This window comes from Mesoplodon densirostris, chromosome 1 (assembly GCF_025265405.1).
Source record: "Mesoplodon densirostris isolate mMesDen1 chromosome 1, mMesDen1 primary haplotype, whole genome shotgun sequence".
In the NCBI taxonomy this organism is placed as follows: domain Eukaryota; kingdom Metazoa; phylum Chordata; class Mammalia; order Artiodactyla; family Ziphiidae; genus Mesoplodon; species Mesoplodon densirostris.
This window is the reverse complement of record NC_082661.1, coordinates 227,234,766-227,251,793: the sequence shown is the minus strand read 5'-3', so window position 1 is coordinate 227,251,793 and position 17,028 is coordinate 227,234,766. Positions and strand designations below refer to the sequence as shown.

General features: G+C 37.9%; 1 protein-coding gene across 1 annotated transcript in view; it reads right to left on the bottom strand.

Moving 5' to 3' along the window:
* SMARCA5 (SWI/SNF related, matrix associated, actin dependent regulator of chromatin, subfamily a, member 5) overlaps window positions 1-17,028 on the bottom strand; it is a 48,045-nt gene that overhangs the window by 15,399 nt on the left and 15,618 nt on the right. The window contains exons 7-13 of the mRNA XM_060115779.1: window positions 16,664-16,819; window positions 16,434-16,565; window positions 14,041-14,109; window positions 10,542-10,651; window positions 2,336-2,562; window positions 393-514; window positions 163-315 (exon numbers count right to left, since the gene is read on the bottom strand). Coding sequence (XP_059971762.1) covers window positions 163-315; window positions 393-514; window positions 2,336-2,562; window positions 10,542-10,651; window positions 14,041-14,109; window positions 16,434-16,565; window positions 16,664-16,819 — 969 coding nt within the window. The remainder of the gene's footprint in view (window positions 1-162; window positions 316-392; window positions 515-2,335; window positions 2,563-10,541; window positions 10,652-14,040; window positions 14,110-16,433; window positions 16,566-16,663; window positions 16,820-17,028) is intronic.

The following is a 17,028-nucleotide window of genomic DNA, read 5'->3' as shown; positions in this document are numbered from 1 at the left end:
ATACCCTGATTTAGATGGAAGATCACCAGCAAAATACCCTCACTGTACTATTAGGTCAGAGAAAATAAAATTCTACAGGATTAAGTCACTGACATTTGTAGACTGTTTATCAGTTTACTTTAAAACATCTGTTAGGCACAGAATATATTTGTTATCTCTTACCATAGCCTGAAGATCTACTTGGGGATTCCAATCTGAGTCATACAAAATTACTACATCAGCGGTAGCAAGATTGATGCCAAGACCACCAGCACGTGTGCTTAACATGAAAACAAACTTTGTGCTGTTTGGTTCATTGTATGCATTGATGGACTCCTATAGACATAAAATACATGTCAGAAAATTATTTTATCTGATAATTTTTTGATCTCCCCTCCCCAGATTTTACTCACTTGTCTCTCATCATGGGGTGTCTGCCCATCCAATCTACAGTAGTCATAATTTCTCCACATGCAATAATCTTCCAAAATATCCAATACCCTCGTCATCTGACTGAAGATTAGTACTCGTGAACCTGTCAGCAAACATTAACAGCCCATTATCAGAAGCTTCAAAAGTAAAAAAAAAAAAAAGAAAAAAAATTAAATTTAAGGCTAACCAAAACCAAGACTAACCAATTACTCCTTAATTCCAGGTTACGTAGTTAGTTACAAGAAAAAAACTGTACATTATTTATTATCCAAGTTGAAGTCACTCCCCACATTTTTCCCATCAATGCACAAATAGAAAAGGGTAGTATTTACACAACACACTAAAGAAAAGTGTTTCTGTAAACAGAAAAGGGTATTTACCTCTGGCTTGGGAGGTCTTGCCATCCCAAAGGCTGAGAGAATCACTATCTTTTTATCCCACATACTTAAAAATAACCCTCCACCACAACTCCCTGTGCACAGCCCCACACATCTCCCAACACACACCCAACACCCTGGTCTCATTCTAGTTCTCAAGACCCAATCCAGATGGAAGAACCATAAATGTGTGCCTCACATCTAGACCATCACCCTTCACTTATGCCGTGACTCAAATTATCCAACTGCGTTTCTTCAGCCAGCTGCACAACGCCTTCAGTACGACATACGAAGACAAAGGGATCCTTTTAAAAAATAATGATTACGAAACTATCTTCTCTTAGAAGCTGAGGCTGATAATCTGCTCTTGTCCACCTTCCCACACCCTAAACGCATATGGATGTTCAGTAGTCTCCTATCAAGTTCCGGCCACTCCTCCCCACGTATTCAATTGCTTCAATTACTAAGCTTTTAAGGAAAACGTTTTATTTATTTATTTATTTTTAAATCTTTATTTATTTGTTTTGCAACAGGGTCCGGTTTACTGTGCCTTGGAAGGGTGGTCCTGAGAGTGGCAGGTGCCACCCTGTCCTGGGAGGCGGGAGGGCCCGAGGGCCGGTTAAGGCCAGTGGCAGGAGAAGCGGGGGATACTGCCCCTAGAACGTAGTGAGGCCAGGCTGAGGCCCAAGGAAAGCATTTTAGAAAATACATTTTTTAAAAAGGTATAAAAAGAAAAAAGTAAACCAATTCACTGGCAACTCTTACAATGTTTTCAAGTCAATATGCTAGAGGAAATTCACCTACTGGTACAATTTTCATTCTTACCAAAATATACAGAGAAACACAAATGGAGAAACTTTAAATCTGACTGTGTACTTCATATTACAGAATGAATAATTTGTCTATGAGATGCCTTGATGTCTGGGATTTGGTTCAAAACGTTCTTGGAGACGGAAAGTAGGTATGATGTAGATGAAAACAAGTTTTGCCATGAATTTATAATTGCTGAAGCTGGCTTCCTACTAAATTCTCTCTACATTCCTGTAATTTAAATACATCCATACGCATACTCATTTTCATATTAAAAGCCAATATGTTACAAATAAAACTGCTTTGGGTCCATGCACATGTCATTTAATTAAATTAAAAATCCACACAAACAGCTAAGAAAAAATACCATGAACACAACACCACTGTCTATCAAAGGCTCTGGGAACTGCATATGGGTGAGAAGAGCATTCCTGGTGTTTTATAACAAAAAGTTGACATTTCTAGGAAAGCATATATAAAATAAGAAAGAACTCTCCCCCAAATCCAGGGAGTGTGGCTACCCTAACTACTGATCACTTTCTAAAAGATTTAAGGCTTAAAATGGAAGGGTGGGGGGAAGCTCAGATAATGGACAGAAGTTTTTAAATGTCCCACACTTTAACTTTAGAAAGTGCCAGAGTAGTCATTTCATAGGGTAGGATGGCTCCTTCATGTTAACATCAGAATCTTAAGACACTTTCCATTACTTCTCCATTTGATACCAGTAACATAAGTACCTTGTTCTTTTAATTTAGGGAGCAGTTTGTCTAACACCACCATTTTGCCACTGTTGGTAACTAGATGCATGTCCGTTGTGTAAGGTGGACCAGGTTCAGCTCCATCAAAGAGATATGGGTGATTACAGCATTTCCTCAACTGCATCAGGATGTTCAGTAGCCTCATTTTGTCCATCTTCCCTGCAGAGTTTAGTATATCTATATCCTTCATTAATATACGAGTATACCTAGTGAGAAGAAAAACACTTTAAGAGGGCTCAAATGTTCCTGGGACGAGTCTCTGCCACTTTATATCCTCAATCCCATCTCAACCCAAAATACCTGTAAGAAACAACCCATCAACTTCTAAGGTGTAGTTAGGAGTCTATCACCTATAACTGCTTTTTTCTTCTGTTTCTCTTTATTGCCCCCAGTGTTCTAATGTGTACCATTAATGCTTTGGGCCTTGAGGCCCGAAAGAGTAAATTCGTCTCCTTGGGATGAACTGAAATGAAACAGTATGATACAACATTTTTAAGTAATAAAGCAAAACTTATTCGCAGTCTTTTCCAACAGAAGAGTGCCACTATTCCATTATAATTCAACGTAGCTAGTGTAGCATTTGGGTAAGAACATTAAGAGCTAAGGAGGGAGAAAGAATCATGAGAGCATAAAGCATGATGATGATAATAAAATGAATACAATGCGATTTAAATATAAGTAAAAGTGTACAGGCTGGGGGAAGAGAAGGGGGCAGTTAAGCTAAGGCTGGATTATGAAAAGCCTTGACTGTATACGCTAAGAAGTTAGACATTATCCTAAAGGAAAGAGCAATCTGTCCAAATACCAAAGATTCAGGACCTTGAACCCACTGAGCAAAATAACGTAAACAACCAAAGCAATCTATACTTAACAACTCCAATTATGGGGCACAAAATACTCAAGGCACCCACAATTCTGACTGATATAAAGTTCCCCAATATGATTATAACTAAAAAAGATTTGTCTTCCCTCAGCATTGACTCATGTCTTAATTCTGTATTTTAGAACTTTATATAAGACAAGCCTAACACCTTATAAAAAACCTTTCAAAATTTCTGAAGACATTTAGGATGGCCTATCTTCTACACTGGTCATCTCTTTACCAGGTAACATCCCCATTTCTTTGCCTTACATCCCTTCTGTCCTTTTACCAACAACTGCAGACCCTTGCAAATACTTACCAATATTAAGTATGGAACTGAATATACTTGAGATGTGGTATAACCAGGCAAGAACACAGTGGGTATTTATTCCCCTCCTCTGAACACTACACTTAAGACAGCGGTTTCCAGCCCTTTAGATTTCAGATACCCATAAAACTTTTTAAAAGACAAAAAGAGGAGGAAATGAAAATTGAAACCACAGTGAGAATTGGTTCAAGCTGGCGGAGTACAAGGACGTGCTCTCACTCCCTCTTGCAAGAGCACTGGAATCACAACCAACTGCTGAACCATCATCGACAGGAAGACACTGGAACTCACCAAAAGACACCCCACATCCAAAGACAAAGAAGAAACCACACTGAGACAGTAGGAGGGGCACAATCACAATAAAATCAAATCCCATCACTGCTGCGTGGGTGACTCACAAACTGGAGAACACTTATACCACAGAACTCCACCCACTGGAGTGAAGGTTCTGGGCCCCACGTCAGGCTTCCCAACCTGGGGGTCCGGCAACAGGAGGAGGAATTCCTAGAGAATCAGACTTTGAAGGCTAGTGGGATTTGACTGCAGGGCGTCGACAGGACTGGGGCAGAGAGAGACTCCACTCTTGAAGGGCACACACAAAGTAGTGTGCACATCATGACCCAGGGGAAGGAGCAGTGACCCCATAGGAGACTGAACCAGACCTACCTGCTAGTGTTGGAGAGTCTCCTGTAGAGGTGGGGGGTGGCTGTGTATCACCGTGAGGACAAGGACACTGGCAGCAGAAATTCTGGGAAGTACTCTTTGATGTGAGCCCTCCCAGCGTCCGCCATTCGCCCCACCAAAGAGCCCCAGTAGACTCTAGTGTTGGCTCACCTCAGACCAAACAACCAAAAGGGATGGAACCCAGCCACACCCATCAGCAGTCAAGCGGATTAAAGTTCTACTGAGCTCTGCCCACCAGAGCAACAGCCAGCTCTACCCACCACCAGTCCCTACCATCAGGAAACTTGCTCAAGCCTCTCAGATAGCCTCATCCACCAGAGGGCAGACAGCAGAAGCAAGAAAAACTACAATCCCGCAGCCTGTGGAACAAAAACCACATTCACAGAAAGACAGACAAGATGAAAAGGCAGAGGGCTATGTACCAGATGAAGCAACAAGATAAAGCCCCAGAAAAACAACCAAACAAAGTGGAGAGAGGCTACCTTCCAGAAAAGGAATTCAGAATAATGAGAGTGAAGATGATCCAGGACCTCGGAAAAAGAATGGAGGCAAAGATCGAGAAGATGATCCAGGACCTCGGAAAAAGAATGGAGGCAAAGATCGAGAAGATGCAAGAAATGTTTAACAAAGACCTAGAAGAATTAAAGAACAAACAAACAAAGATGAACAATACAATAACTGAAATGAAAAATGCACTAAAAGGAATCAATAGCAGAATAACTGAAGCAGAAGAATGCATAAGTGACCTGGAAGACAGAATGGTGGAATGCACTGCTGCGGAACAGGCTAAAGAAAAAAGAATGAAAACAAATGAAGACAGCCTAAGAGACCTCTGGGACAACATTAAACGTAACTGACATTCGCATTATAGGGGTCCCAGAAGGAGAAAAGAGAGAAAAGACCCGAGAAAATATCTGAAGAGATTACAGTAGAAAACTTCCCTAACATGGGAAAGGAAATGGCCACCAAGTCCAGGAAGCACAGAGAGTTCCATACAGGATAAAAGCCCAAGGAGAAACACACCGAGACACATAGTAACCAAATTGACAAAAATTAAAGACAAAGAAAAATTATTGAAAGCAGCAAGGGAAAAACAACAACATACCAGGGAACTCCCATAAGGTTAACAGCTGATTTCTACCAAAAACTCTACAAGCCAGAAGGGAGTGGCATGACATATTTAAAGTGATGAAAGGGAAGAACCTACAACCAAGAGTACTCTACCCAGTAAGGATCTCATTCAGATTCGATGGAGAAATCAAAAGCTTTACAGACAAGCAAAAGCTAAGAGAATTCAGTACCACCAAACCAGCTCTATAACAAATGCTAAAGGAACTTCTTTAAGTGGGAAACACAAGAGAAGAAAAGGACCTACAAAAACAAACCAAAACAATTAAGAAGGTAGTCATAGGAACATACATATCGATAATTACCTTAAACGTGAACGGATTAAATGCTCCAACCAAAAGACACAAGCTTGCTGAAAAAAAGCAAGACCCATATATATGCTGTCTACAAGAGACCCACATCAGACTTAGGGACACATACAGACTGAAAGTGAGGGAACGGAAAAAGATATTCCATGCAAATGGAAATCAAAAGAAAGCTGAAGTAGCAATACTCATTTCAGATAAAATAGACTTTAAAATAAAGAATGTTACAAGAGACAAGGAAGGACACTACATAATGATCAAGGGATCAATCCAAGAAGATATAACAATTATAAATACATATGCTCCTAACATAGGAGCACCTCAATACATAAGGCAACTGCTAACAGCTACAAAAGAGGAAATCGACAGTAACACAATAGTGAGGGGACTTTAACACCTCACTTACACCAATGGACAGATCATCCAAACAGAAAATTACTAAGGAAACACAAGCTTTAAATGACACAACAGACCAGATAGATTTAATTGATATTTATAGGACATTTCATCCAAAAACGGCAGATTACACTTTCTTCTCAAGTGCGCATGGAACATTCTCCAGGATAGATCACATCTTGGGTCACAAATCAAGCCTCAATAAATTAAGAAAATTGTAATCATATCAAGCATCTTTTCTGACCACAATGCTATCAGATTAGAAATCAATTACAGGGAAAAAAACGTAAAAAACACAAACACATGGAGGCTAAACAATACATTACTAAATAACCAAGAGATCACTGAAGAAATCAAAGAGGAAATCAAAAAATACCTAGAAACAAATGACAATGAAAACACAACAATCCAAAACCTATGGGATACAGCAAAAGCAGTTCTAACAGGGAAGTTTATAGCAATACAAGCCTACCTCAAGAAACAAGAGAAGTCTCAAATGAACAATCTAACCTTACACCTAAAGGAACTAGAGAAAGAAGAAAAACAAAACCCAAAGTTAGTAGAAGGAAAGAAATCATAAAGATGAGAGCAGAAATAAGTGAAATAGAAACAAAGAAAACAATAGCAAAGATCAATAAAAGTAAAAGCTGGTTCTTTGAGAAGATAAACAAAATTGATAAACCATTAGCCAGACTCATCAAGAAAAAGAGGGAGAGGACTCAAATCAGTAAAATTAGAAATGGAAAAGGAGAAGTTACAAAAGACACCGAAGAAATACAAAGCATCCTAAGAGACTACTACAAGTAACTCTATGCCAATAAAACGGACAATATGGAAGAAATGGACAAATTCTTAGAAAGGTATAACCTTCCAAGACTGAACCAGGAAGAAACAGAAAATATGAACAGACCAATCTACAAGCAATGAAATTGAAACTGTGATTAAAACTCTTCTAAGAAACAAAAGTCTAGGACCAGACGGCTTCACAGGTAAATTCTATCAAACATTTAGACAAGAGCTAACACCCATCCTTCTCAAAGTCTTGCAAAAAATTGCAGAGGAAGGAACACTCCCAAACTCATTCTATGAGCCCACCATCACGCCGATACCAAAACCAGACAAAGATACTACAAAAAAAGAAAATAACAGACTAATATCACTGATGAATACAGATGTAAAAATCCTCAACAAAATACTAGCAAACAGAATCCAACAACACACTAAAAGGATCATACACCACTGATCAAGTGGGATTTATCCCAGGGATGCAAGGATTCTTTAATACACGCAAATTAATCAATGTGATACACCATATTAATAAACTGAAGAACAAAAACCATATGATCATCTCAATAAATGCAGAAAAAGCTTTTGACAAAATTCAACACCTATTTATGATAAAAAATCTCCAGAAAGTGGGCATAGAGGGAAGCTACCTCAACATAATAAAGGCCATATACGACAAACCCCCAGCAAACATCATTCTCAATGGTGGAAAACTGAAAGCATTTCCTCTAAGATCAGGAACAAGACAAGGATGTCCACTCTCACTACTATTATTCAAGTTGTGGAAGTCCTAGCCATGGCAATCAGAGAAGAAAAAGAAATAAAAGGAATACAAATTGGAAAAGAAGTACTAAAGGAAGTACTAAAACTGTCACTGTTTGCAGATGACATGATAATATACATAGAGATACACAGCATAGAGAATATACATAGGATAATATATATAGGATAGAGAATCCTAAAGATGCCACCAGAAAACTACTAGAGCTAATCAATGAATTTGGTAAAGTAGCAAGATACAAAAATAATGCACAGAAACCTCTCGCATTCCGATATACTAATGATGAAAAATCCGAAAGAGAAATTGAGGAAACACTCCCATTTACCATTGCAAAAAAAGAATAAAATACCTAGGAATAAACCTACCTAGGGAGACAAAAGACCTGTATGCAGAAAACTATAAGACACTGATGAAAGAAATTAAAGATGATACAAACAGATGGGAAGATATACCATGTTCTTGGATTGGAAGCATCAACACTGTGAAAATGACTATACTACCCAAACAATCTACCGATTCAATGTAATCCTTATCAAATTACCAATGGCATTTTTTACAGAACTAGAACAAAAAATCTTAAAATTTGTATGGAGACACAAAAGACCCAGAATAGCCAAAGCAGTCTTGAGGGAAAAAAGTGGAGCTGGAGGAATCAGACTCCCTGACTTCAGACTATACTACAAAGCTACAGTAATCAAGACAATATGGTACTGGCTCAAAAACAAGAGCTATAGATCAATGGAACAGGATAGAAAGCCCAGAGATAAACCCACGCACCTATGGTCAACTAATCTATGACAAAGGAGGCAAGCATATACAATGGAGAAAAGACAGTCTCTGCAATAAGTGATGCTGGGAAAAGTGGACAGCTACATGTAAAAGAATGAAATTAGAACCCTCCCTAACACCATACACAAAAATAAACTCAAAATGGATGAGAGACCTAAATGTAAGACCGGACACTTATAAAACTCTTAGAGGAAAACACAGGAAGAATACTCTTTCACGTAAATCACAGCAAGATCTTTTTTGACCCACCTCCTAAAGTAATGGAAATAAAAACAAAAATAAACGAATGGGACCTAATGAAACTTAAAAGCTTTTACAAGGAAAAGGAAACTACAAACAAGACAAAAAGACAACCCTCAGAATGGGAGTAAATATTTGCAAACGAATCAACGGACAAAGGATTAATCTCCAAAATACATAAACAGCTCATGCAGCTCAATATCAAAAAAACCAAAAAAACAAATCCAAAAATGGGCAGAAGACCTAGATAAACATTTCTCCAAAGAAGACATACAGATGGCCAAGAAACACATGAAAAGCTGCTCAACATCACTAATTATTAGAGAAATGCAAATCAAAACTACAATGAGGTATCACCTCACACCAGTTAGAATGGGCATCATCAGAATATCTACAAACAACAAATGCTGGAGAGGGTGTGGAGAAAAGGGAACCCTCTTGCACTGTTGGTGGGAATGTAAATGATACAGCCACTATGGAGAACAGTGCAGAGGTTCCTTAAAAAACTCAAAACAGAATTACCATATGACCCAGCAATCCCACTACTGGGCGTATACCCAGAGAAAACCGTAATTCAAAAAGACACATGCACCCCAATGTTCATTGCAGCACTATTTACAATAGCCAGGTCATGAAGGCAACCTAAATGCCCATCACCAGACGAATGGATAAAGAAGATGTGGTACATATATACAACGGAACATTACTCAGCCATAAAAAGGAACGAAATTGGGTCATTTGTAGAGACGTGGATGAATCTAGAGACTGTCGTACAGAGTGAAGTCAGTCAGAAAAAGGAAAAACAAATATCGTATGTTAACGCATATATGTGGAACCTAGCAAAATGGTACAGATGAACTGGTTTGCAGGGCAGAAACTGAGACATAGATGTAGAGAACAAACGTATGGACACCAAGGGGGGAAAGCCACAGGGGGGTGGGAGGGTGCTGTGATGAATTGGGAGATTAGGATTGACATGTATACACTGATGTGTATAAAATTGATGACTAATAAGAACCTGCTGTATAAAAAAATAAAAGAAAATTCAAAAAAAAAAGAAAAGAAGAAAAAGATAATAAAAACTTACAAGGTTTTCAACTTTTTTAGTATGTCCTATTCAAGTATTGTAAAAGTAGCTACCATATGTCATCACCATAATTTCACAAAAGGACATTTTATCCTGCCTAAAATAAAACATCAACTCAGAACGGAGTCTTTTAAATTAAATAAACATAGCTTTCTGCGATAAGAGAAAGCACTTAAGTTTTCTCATACCTCGACAATCTCCAACTTCATCAGGGACTAGCACTAGCCCACGGGCCAGTATTTATGAACCACTGGGTTAACCACATGTCTCACATCTATGCCACCACAGCTTCTTTTTTAGAAACCCAAGCAGTGGGCTTTAATTGCATCCCTGTTAAACGTCAAGTTTAATTTTTGAATTCATAAACCTCCCAACTTGATTCCGTCATCTAATAAAGGCTTTGCATCACAAATTTGATTAGCAAGTCCTAATCAAATTATACGACTGGGAAACTCTTTAGGCTGAGTTCAATCCAGCAAACAGAATTCCTTGACAACACAAGTTAGGAAAATAAAATACAAATGAAAGTTAGTACAGGATCAAGAGTGATTTCAAAAACGTCTCAGAGGGCTTCCCTGGTGGCGCAGTGGTTGAGAGTCCGCCTGCCGATGCAGGGGACACAGGTTCGTACCCCGGTCCGGGAAGATCCCACATGCCGCGGAGCGGCTGGGCCAGTGAGCCATGGCCGCTGAGCCTGCGCGTCCGGAGCCTGTGCTCCACAACGGGAGAGGCCACAACAGTGAGAGGCCCGCATACCGCAAAAAAAAAAAAAAAAAAAAAAACGTCTCAGAAAACATACCATTCCCTTTGCATTTTGCTGAGACCCACATAGATTTTTACTTCCTTCTTTGGAGGCAAACTCTTTTCAACATCAGCCTTAATTCGACGAAGGAGGAATGGACGCAAAACCTTAAAAGAGCAAAAAGAAATGCAGATGACCTTATCTGTAATATAAGCATTATTTCAGGATCTCAAAAGTGTCTAGTAAATACATAGAAAAGAAATGTATCTTCTTGGACATCAAATTATTCTTAGGACTTCTTCCTGCCAAACATATAATTTATTATTAGTGATTTTCTAAAGAGTAATGTTAAGATGAATATTTTTTCAATACGTAGTGAGAAAGAGAAAAATTAATATCATATATTAACACATATATGTGGAATCTGAAAAAACTGGTATAGATTATCTTATTTACAAAGCAGAAACATGTAGAAAATGTATGGATACCAAGGGAGAAGGGGAGGGTGGGATGAGCTGGGAGATTGGGACTGATATATATACACTATTGATACTATGTATAAAACAGATAACTAGTGAGAGCCTGCTGTGTAGCACAGCACTCAATGCTCTGTGGTGACTTAAATGTGACGGAAATCCAAAAAAGAGGGCATGTATGTATACCTATGGCTGATTCACTTTGCTGTACAGTAGAAACTAACACAACATTGTAAAGTAACTATACTCCAACAAAAAATTTTTAAAAATATATACTGTCGGGGCTTCCCAGGTGGCGCAGTGGTTGAGAGTCCGCCTGCTGATGCAGGGGACACGGGTTCGTGCCCCAGTCTGGGAAGATCTCACATGCTGCGGAGTGGCTGGGCTCGTGAGCCATGGCCACCGAGCCTGAGCATCTGAAGCCTGTGCTCCGCAACGGGAGAGGCCACAACAGTGAGAGGCCCGTGTACCGCAAAAAAAAAAAAAAAAAAAAAAAATATATATATATATATATATATACTGTCATAAAGTATTAAAAATAGTAAATTTTCAAGATGATATTTTCAACATTCATTGCCTCTCAGATCTCAAACTAGTTACCTGCATGTAGACTGTCTAACATTACTTAAGAAATGGCTAGCTCTACATTAAGATGTCTTCATGGTTAGTTTTTAAATTTACTACCATTTTCTCATGGAAATAGACAAATGTAAAGTATACAAATCGTGAATATACAGTTCGATGCATTTTAATGAAGTAAACATACCCATGTAACCATCTCCTAGATAAAGAGAACATCCCATAAATCCTTCTGTAACCTTACCAGTCACTATCCCCCTTTTTCTTCCCAAAGGTAAGCAATATTCATACTTTTTAACATCATAAATTAGTTCTGCCTGTTTTTAACTTTATATACAAAGACTCATGCTCATTTATATCTGGTTTCTTTTACACATTATACTTGTGACACATACCAATGCTATATGCAGTTGACATCTATAAAACTGAAGATATCCTTTTATTTGTGTCACCCTTTGTTCTAATTACACTAGCTTATAAAAATATAATCACCACAAAACAAATTAAAAATTGGTGAGAAAAATAATAAGCAACACTACTCTAATACCATCACATAAGGAAGCTAGTGCAGCCCTAGCCGAAAGCTAGCACCAGATGCCAGACACGTGAGCAAAGACCTTCAGCGCCACTGGCCCTCTTCCAGAACCGTCTAGGTACATGCAGCTGGATAAATACAGGTAAAACCAGCAAAGAGCCCACTCAGCCAACTTATAACTTCTGGAATTATTAAAACACATACAATTTAGGTTTTGGTGCGGGTTTTTGGGGGGTTGGGGGGTGTTGCAACAATAGAAAACTCATACGACAAGAATTATCTCATTCCTAAGTACACCCATGTGACTGTGAATATACTCTTTCATTCTGAGATCACAGGAGCTATGGTGGGACTTTCAGGACAGAGCAGAATGGTAGCCACCAGACCTTTTCCCCTGATTTGGTAAGTAAGTATCTTCATACTACTCTCTGAACAAAACAAACAAATGCCAAAACTGGTATTCTGTTGTGTGGATTTTAGTATGCTTTACCTACATGTACCCATCTATTTATTAAAGCAAAGCCTACATATACACTCCACAGTCCTTCAAACAGATAAATCTGAATGCTTACATGCTTGAATGCTATCTAAATTGAAACAAAGGTGTCTAGGAGATCATCACCTTCAAATGTTTAACAAAATAAAATTTCAGTACATAGAATTTTAAAGTACCTTAAAAATTAATTTCTGTAGAAAGAAATATCGGAACATTCATAAAATTTTTAATTTTTTCCCCTTAATCAAATATCCACTTTGAGCCAGGCATTGGGCTAGGGATACAAAAACAAATGTTAAGACATACTCTGCCTTTGTGTTTACAATGCAGCAGGGAAAACGTGTAAATAAGTCATTTCAGTACCATGTGCAAAGTCCTATAACGTTAGAATGTCAAGATTAGTAAAGATAGAATATACAGAAGAAGTCTCTAGGCTGACCTCAGCCTGGGTATTCAGTGGAGAAAGTGACATCACCACTGAGTCTTGGCCTAGGTGTTATCAGTAAAAGAGGGCAGGAAAGGGGATACTAGATGTGGCAAAAAAGGTAAGCAGAGAGACTGAGATTAACACAACGTTTACAGAAAACTGACAGTGGGGCCAGCCAACTCTAGCAAATTAAAGCTTGATATAAGAAGTGAAACAGAAGTTGGAAAATACTCGAAAGGTTAACTTTTTGGAGGAGGGGCAATGTTGCCCTGCAAGACATGTTTATAATGCCTAAAAACATTTTTCATTATCACAAATGAGGGCATATACTCTGGCATCTAGAGTGCAGAAGCCCTGGGGATGCTGTCAAACAAGAAAGCCACCCTTCCTCACCCTCCAAAAAATTATTTACACCAAAATGTCAACAAAAGTTGAGGAACCCTGAGTTAGGTCATGAAAGGCCGTCTATGTCATGCTTACATGATTTACCCTGCAGCCCAGGGTATCACAATCTGTGGTCTATCAGAGAAATTTCTATCTTCCTACCAACTTTCACTTGTGAATCTCCAAGGAAGGAACGAAGCCATACTTCACAGCAAAAACATATCAACTCTTCTCGCACTGTGCTATTAGCAACTGCTTACACACAATCACTGGATTTAAGAACAACAGATGGACCTTTGGCCTTTTAGAACAAAATCTGTTAGATTCTCCTACGAAATGTAAATGGAACTAAGCTTCTAAAACTTATCTATATTAAGTCCTTACGCAACTCTTCTTTCCCCCACTGTACTTTTTTTAACCCTAAGGGATTACTTTTTTCCTTCATAAAGTTAGTATTCCACCCTAGGTTCTAAGGCTAAAACTGCCTATATTACCCCTCCTCCCACCATAAGATTAAGCAGTTAAGTGGGCAGAATTCAAACAGATCTGATGCTAAAGCCACTGTGCTTTCTGTTAACAGAAAAATAATCCGCTAAATTAAATCTGTAGCATTTTTCCCATTGGAAATATGCTTTCTAACCCCACTCCAAAATACTTACCATATGAAGCCTCTCAACTAGCTTTTGATCCCCAAGGCAATTGTTTGTATCAAACCAGGAATCAAAGTCCTAGATTAACAAATAAAAAATACATTAAGATCAGAGATAATATTAACTACAAAATACCCTTTATGCTAGTAATATAGCATATAACAATAATTTCTAAAATTAATTTAATGTTTGAGTTGTGAACCGCAAAAATGATTTAGTTCAATTCCTTATTTTTCATGTGCGCTATTGTTAGCAATTAATTTTAGAACTAGTTTGAGAATCATATTATCTCCTTAACATTTTTCTCAAAAACATCCAGATGCTAAGTTTCATAGTGAAAAGAAAATTGTTAGAAACCAAGTTTTACAGAATTAGAAAATCAATATCCTTGAAAAAATATCCTTCTTCAGTTTCAGAAAACATTAAAAATTAAAACCACTTCACGGTTTGTTCTCAAAGACCATTCAGACTACTCAAACACAAGCTTTCTAGAGCAATGTCAATTTTCATTAAACTTACTAAAAGTGAAATTGAGATTACCAGTATTTCATTAGTACTTGGGTAGGATTTGAACAAGGCCAGTTTCCCTATCCTTACCTCTTTAGCATATTTATTATATACAGCTGACCCTTGAACGCAGAGGTTAGGAGCACTAACGCTCCATGCAGTTGAAAATCCACATATAACTTATAGTCAGCCCTCCCACTGTGGATCATGCAGAACTATAGTATTTACTACTGAAAAAAAAAAAATGTGGACCCACCCAGTTCAAACTTGAATTGTTCAGGGTCAACTGTATTTGCTTTGTTAGTAAACATAATCTTAGAATTCACTGTGTTTACTAAAACAAAGCTTTAGCAGAGATTATTAAACAAATGAAAGTGTCAATGTGGTAGGAAAAAAATTATCTCAAAAACAAAACCAAAATACATAAAGCAGAACTAAAGTAGCTTGATGGCACTGACTAAATGTCTTTCAAGAATACAATTTTCTCTACTCTTAAAATGATCCTTACTTAACACAACAAACCAAAATTAACACCTTTTTTGAACTTATTTGAATAAGCTCTTCAAAGCCACACACACACTCCAGCAATGGGAACAAAGGGTCAAAAATGAATTCTAGTTCAACAAAAAAATGAAATTACTAATAAGCACAGACTCTCGACATAATGTACATTATGTTCCTAAGTACAACCAACAATTCAAATAGTTAATTAACCATTTCCATCACTGCAAATAATCTATCAAAGGTAAGGATTAGGTTCTATGTTTGCTAGACTGTAAGAAAGAATGGTTAGACATATTTCACCAAACTTGAAGGCCATCTTGGGGAGAGGGCATCCTGGGGACTTAAAACACAGGCAACATGAAATACGCAAATTCACTTGGGGGACCACCCTGAGCACTACCTTAAAAACATAAGCAGTCCACCTAGAGCCACTGAAACAATGTCAGACCAACAGGACCACCAAATAAGAATGTGAATCTACGACATTCCAGAGAGAACAAACCATGATTTCTAAAATAAGACTAAAATCAAAAGGCACAAAAGTAAATTCTCAGGACGCATACAAAACATGGTAGGTTACACGAGGCTAACTACCTAAAGGCGTGAAAAAGTAATGATTATCTCAAGTAGTACTGAAAGGTAAGCCAATTCTTTTTTTTAATTCTTCTGGGTTTTTTTTTTTTTTTTGCGGTACGCGGGCCTCTCACTGTTGTGGCCTCTCCCGTTGAGGAGCACAGGCTCCGGACGCACAGGCTCAGCGGCCATGGCTCACGGGCCTAGCCGCTCTGCGGCATGTGGGATCTTCCCAGACCGGGGCACGAACCCGTGTCCCCTGCATCGGCAGGCGGATTCTCAACCACTGCGCCACCAGGGAAGCCCAATTCTTCTGGTTTTATTGAGATAAATTGACATACAGCTCTGTATAAGTTTAAGGTGTACAGCACAATGATTTGACTTACACACACCATGAAATGATTATCACAATGTTTACAGAACATCCATCATCTCATATATGTACAAAATCAAAGAAACAGAAAAAATATTTTTCCTTGTGATGAAAACTCTTAGGATTTATTACTGTTACTCTTAGTTGTTATTTACTCTCAACAACTTTCATGTATAACATACCGCAGTGTTAACTACATTTATCACGCTGTACATTACATCTCTAGTACTTATTTATAAGTGGAAGATAAATAAGTACAATAAACTTTGTGCCTTTTGACTGGCCTCATCCAATTCCCCCCCTCCCCCTGCCTCTGGTAACCACAAATCTGATTTCTTTTTCTATGAATTCATCTGTTTGATTTTTGAAGCAGGACAATTCTATTACAAAAATGTATAGTATTAAAAAACATTATTCCAACTAGAAAATAATAAGAAATACTTACATCAGCTGAATTAAAGACATCTGGCAACAAAAAATTAAGAAGTGACCAAAGCTCATGCAAGTTGTTTTGAAGAGGTGTTCCAGTTAATAATAGTCGATTTGTAGTCTTGAATTCCCTCACTATTTCTGACAACTGAAAGAAACAAATTCATCATTAGAATGAATATTCTGTACATCGATCAAATTCTAAACTAAGGTACAAATGATTTGCACATCTAAATATCAAATTACCTTAGATTTTTCATTTTTGATCCTGTGAGCTTCATCTATAACTAAGTACCTCCAATTAAATTTCTTGAAAACAGACTTCTCTTTAATAAGCATTTCATAAGATGTTACACATACATCCCATTCTCCTGGTAATAAAACGTCTCTGACAAAAGCAGCCTGTGTAGCAAAAGAAAAAATTTACATCATGCAGAAATAAACTATACATTAAATTTACTGATGACAAGGATGTAATCTACTATGTAAAAGGGGGTGGGAATAGTAAAAAGAAGAGTCATCTATAGTACGCAAGCAGCTAGACCAGCTCAAAGTAACTTCATTAACCATGAAGTAATCACGTCAGAGCCATTTAGTAAAAACCAACTGAC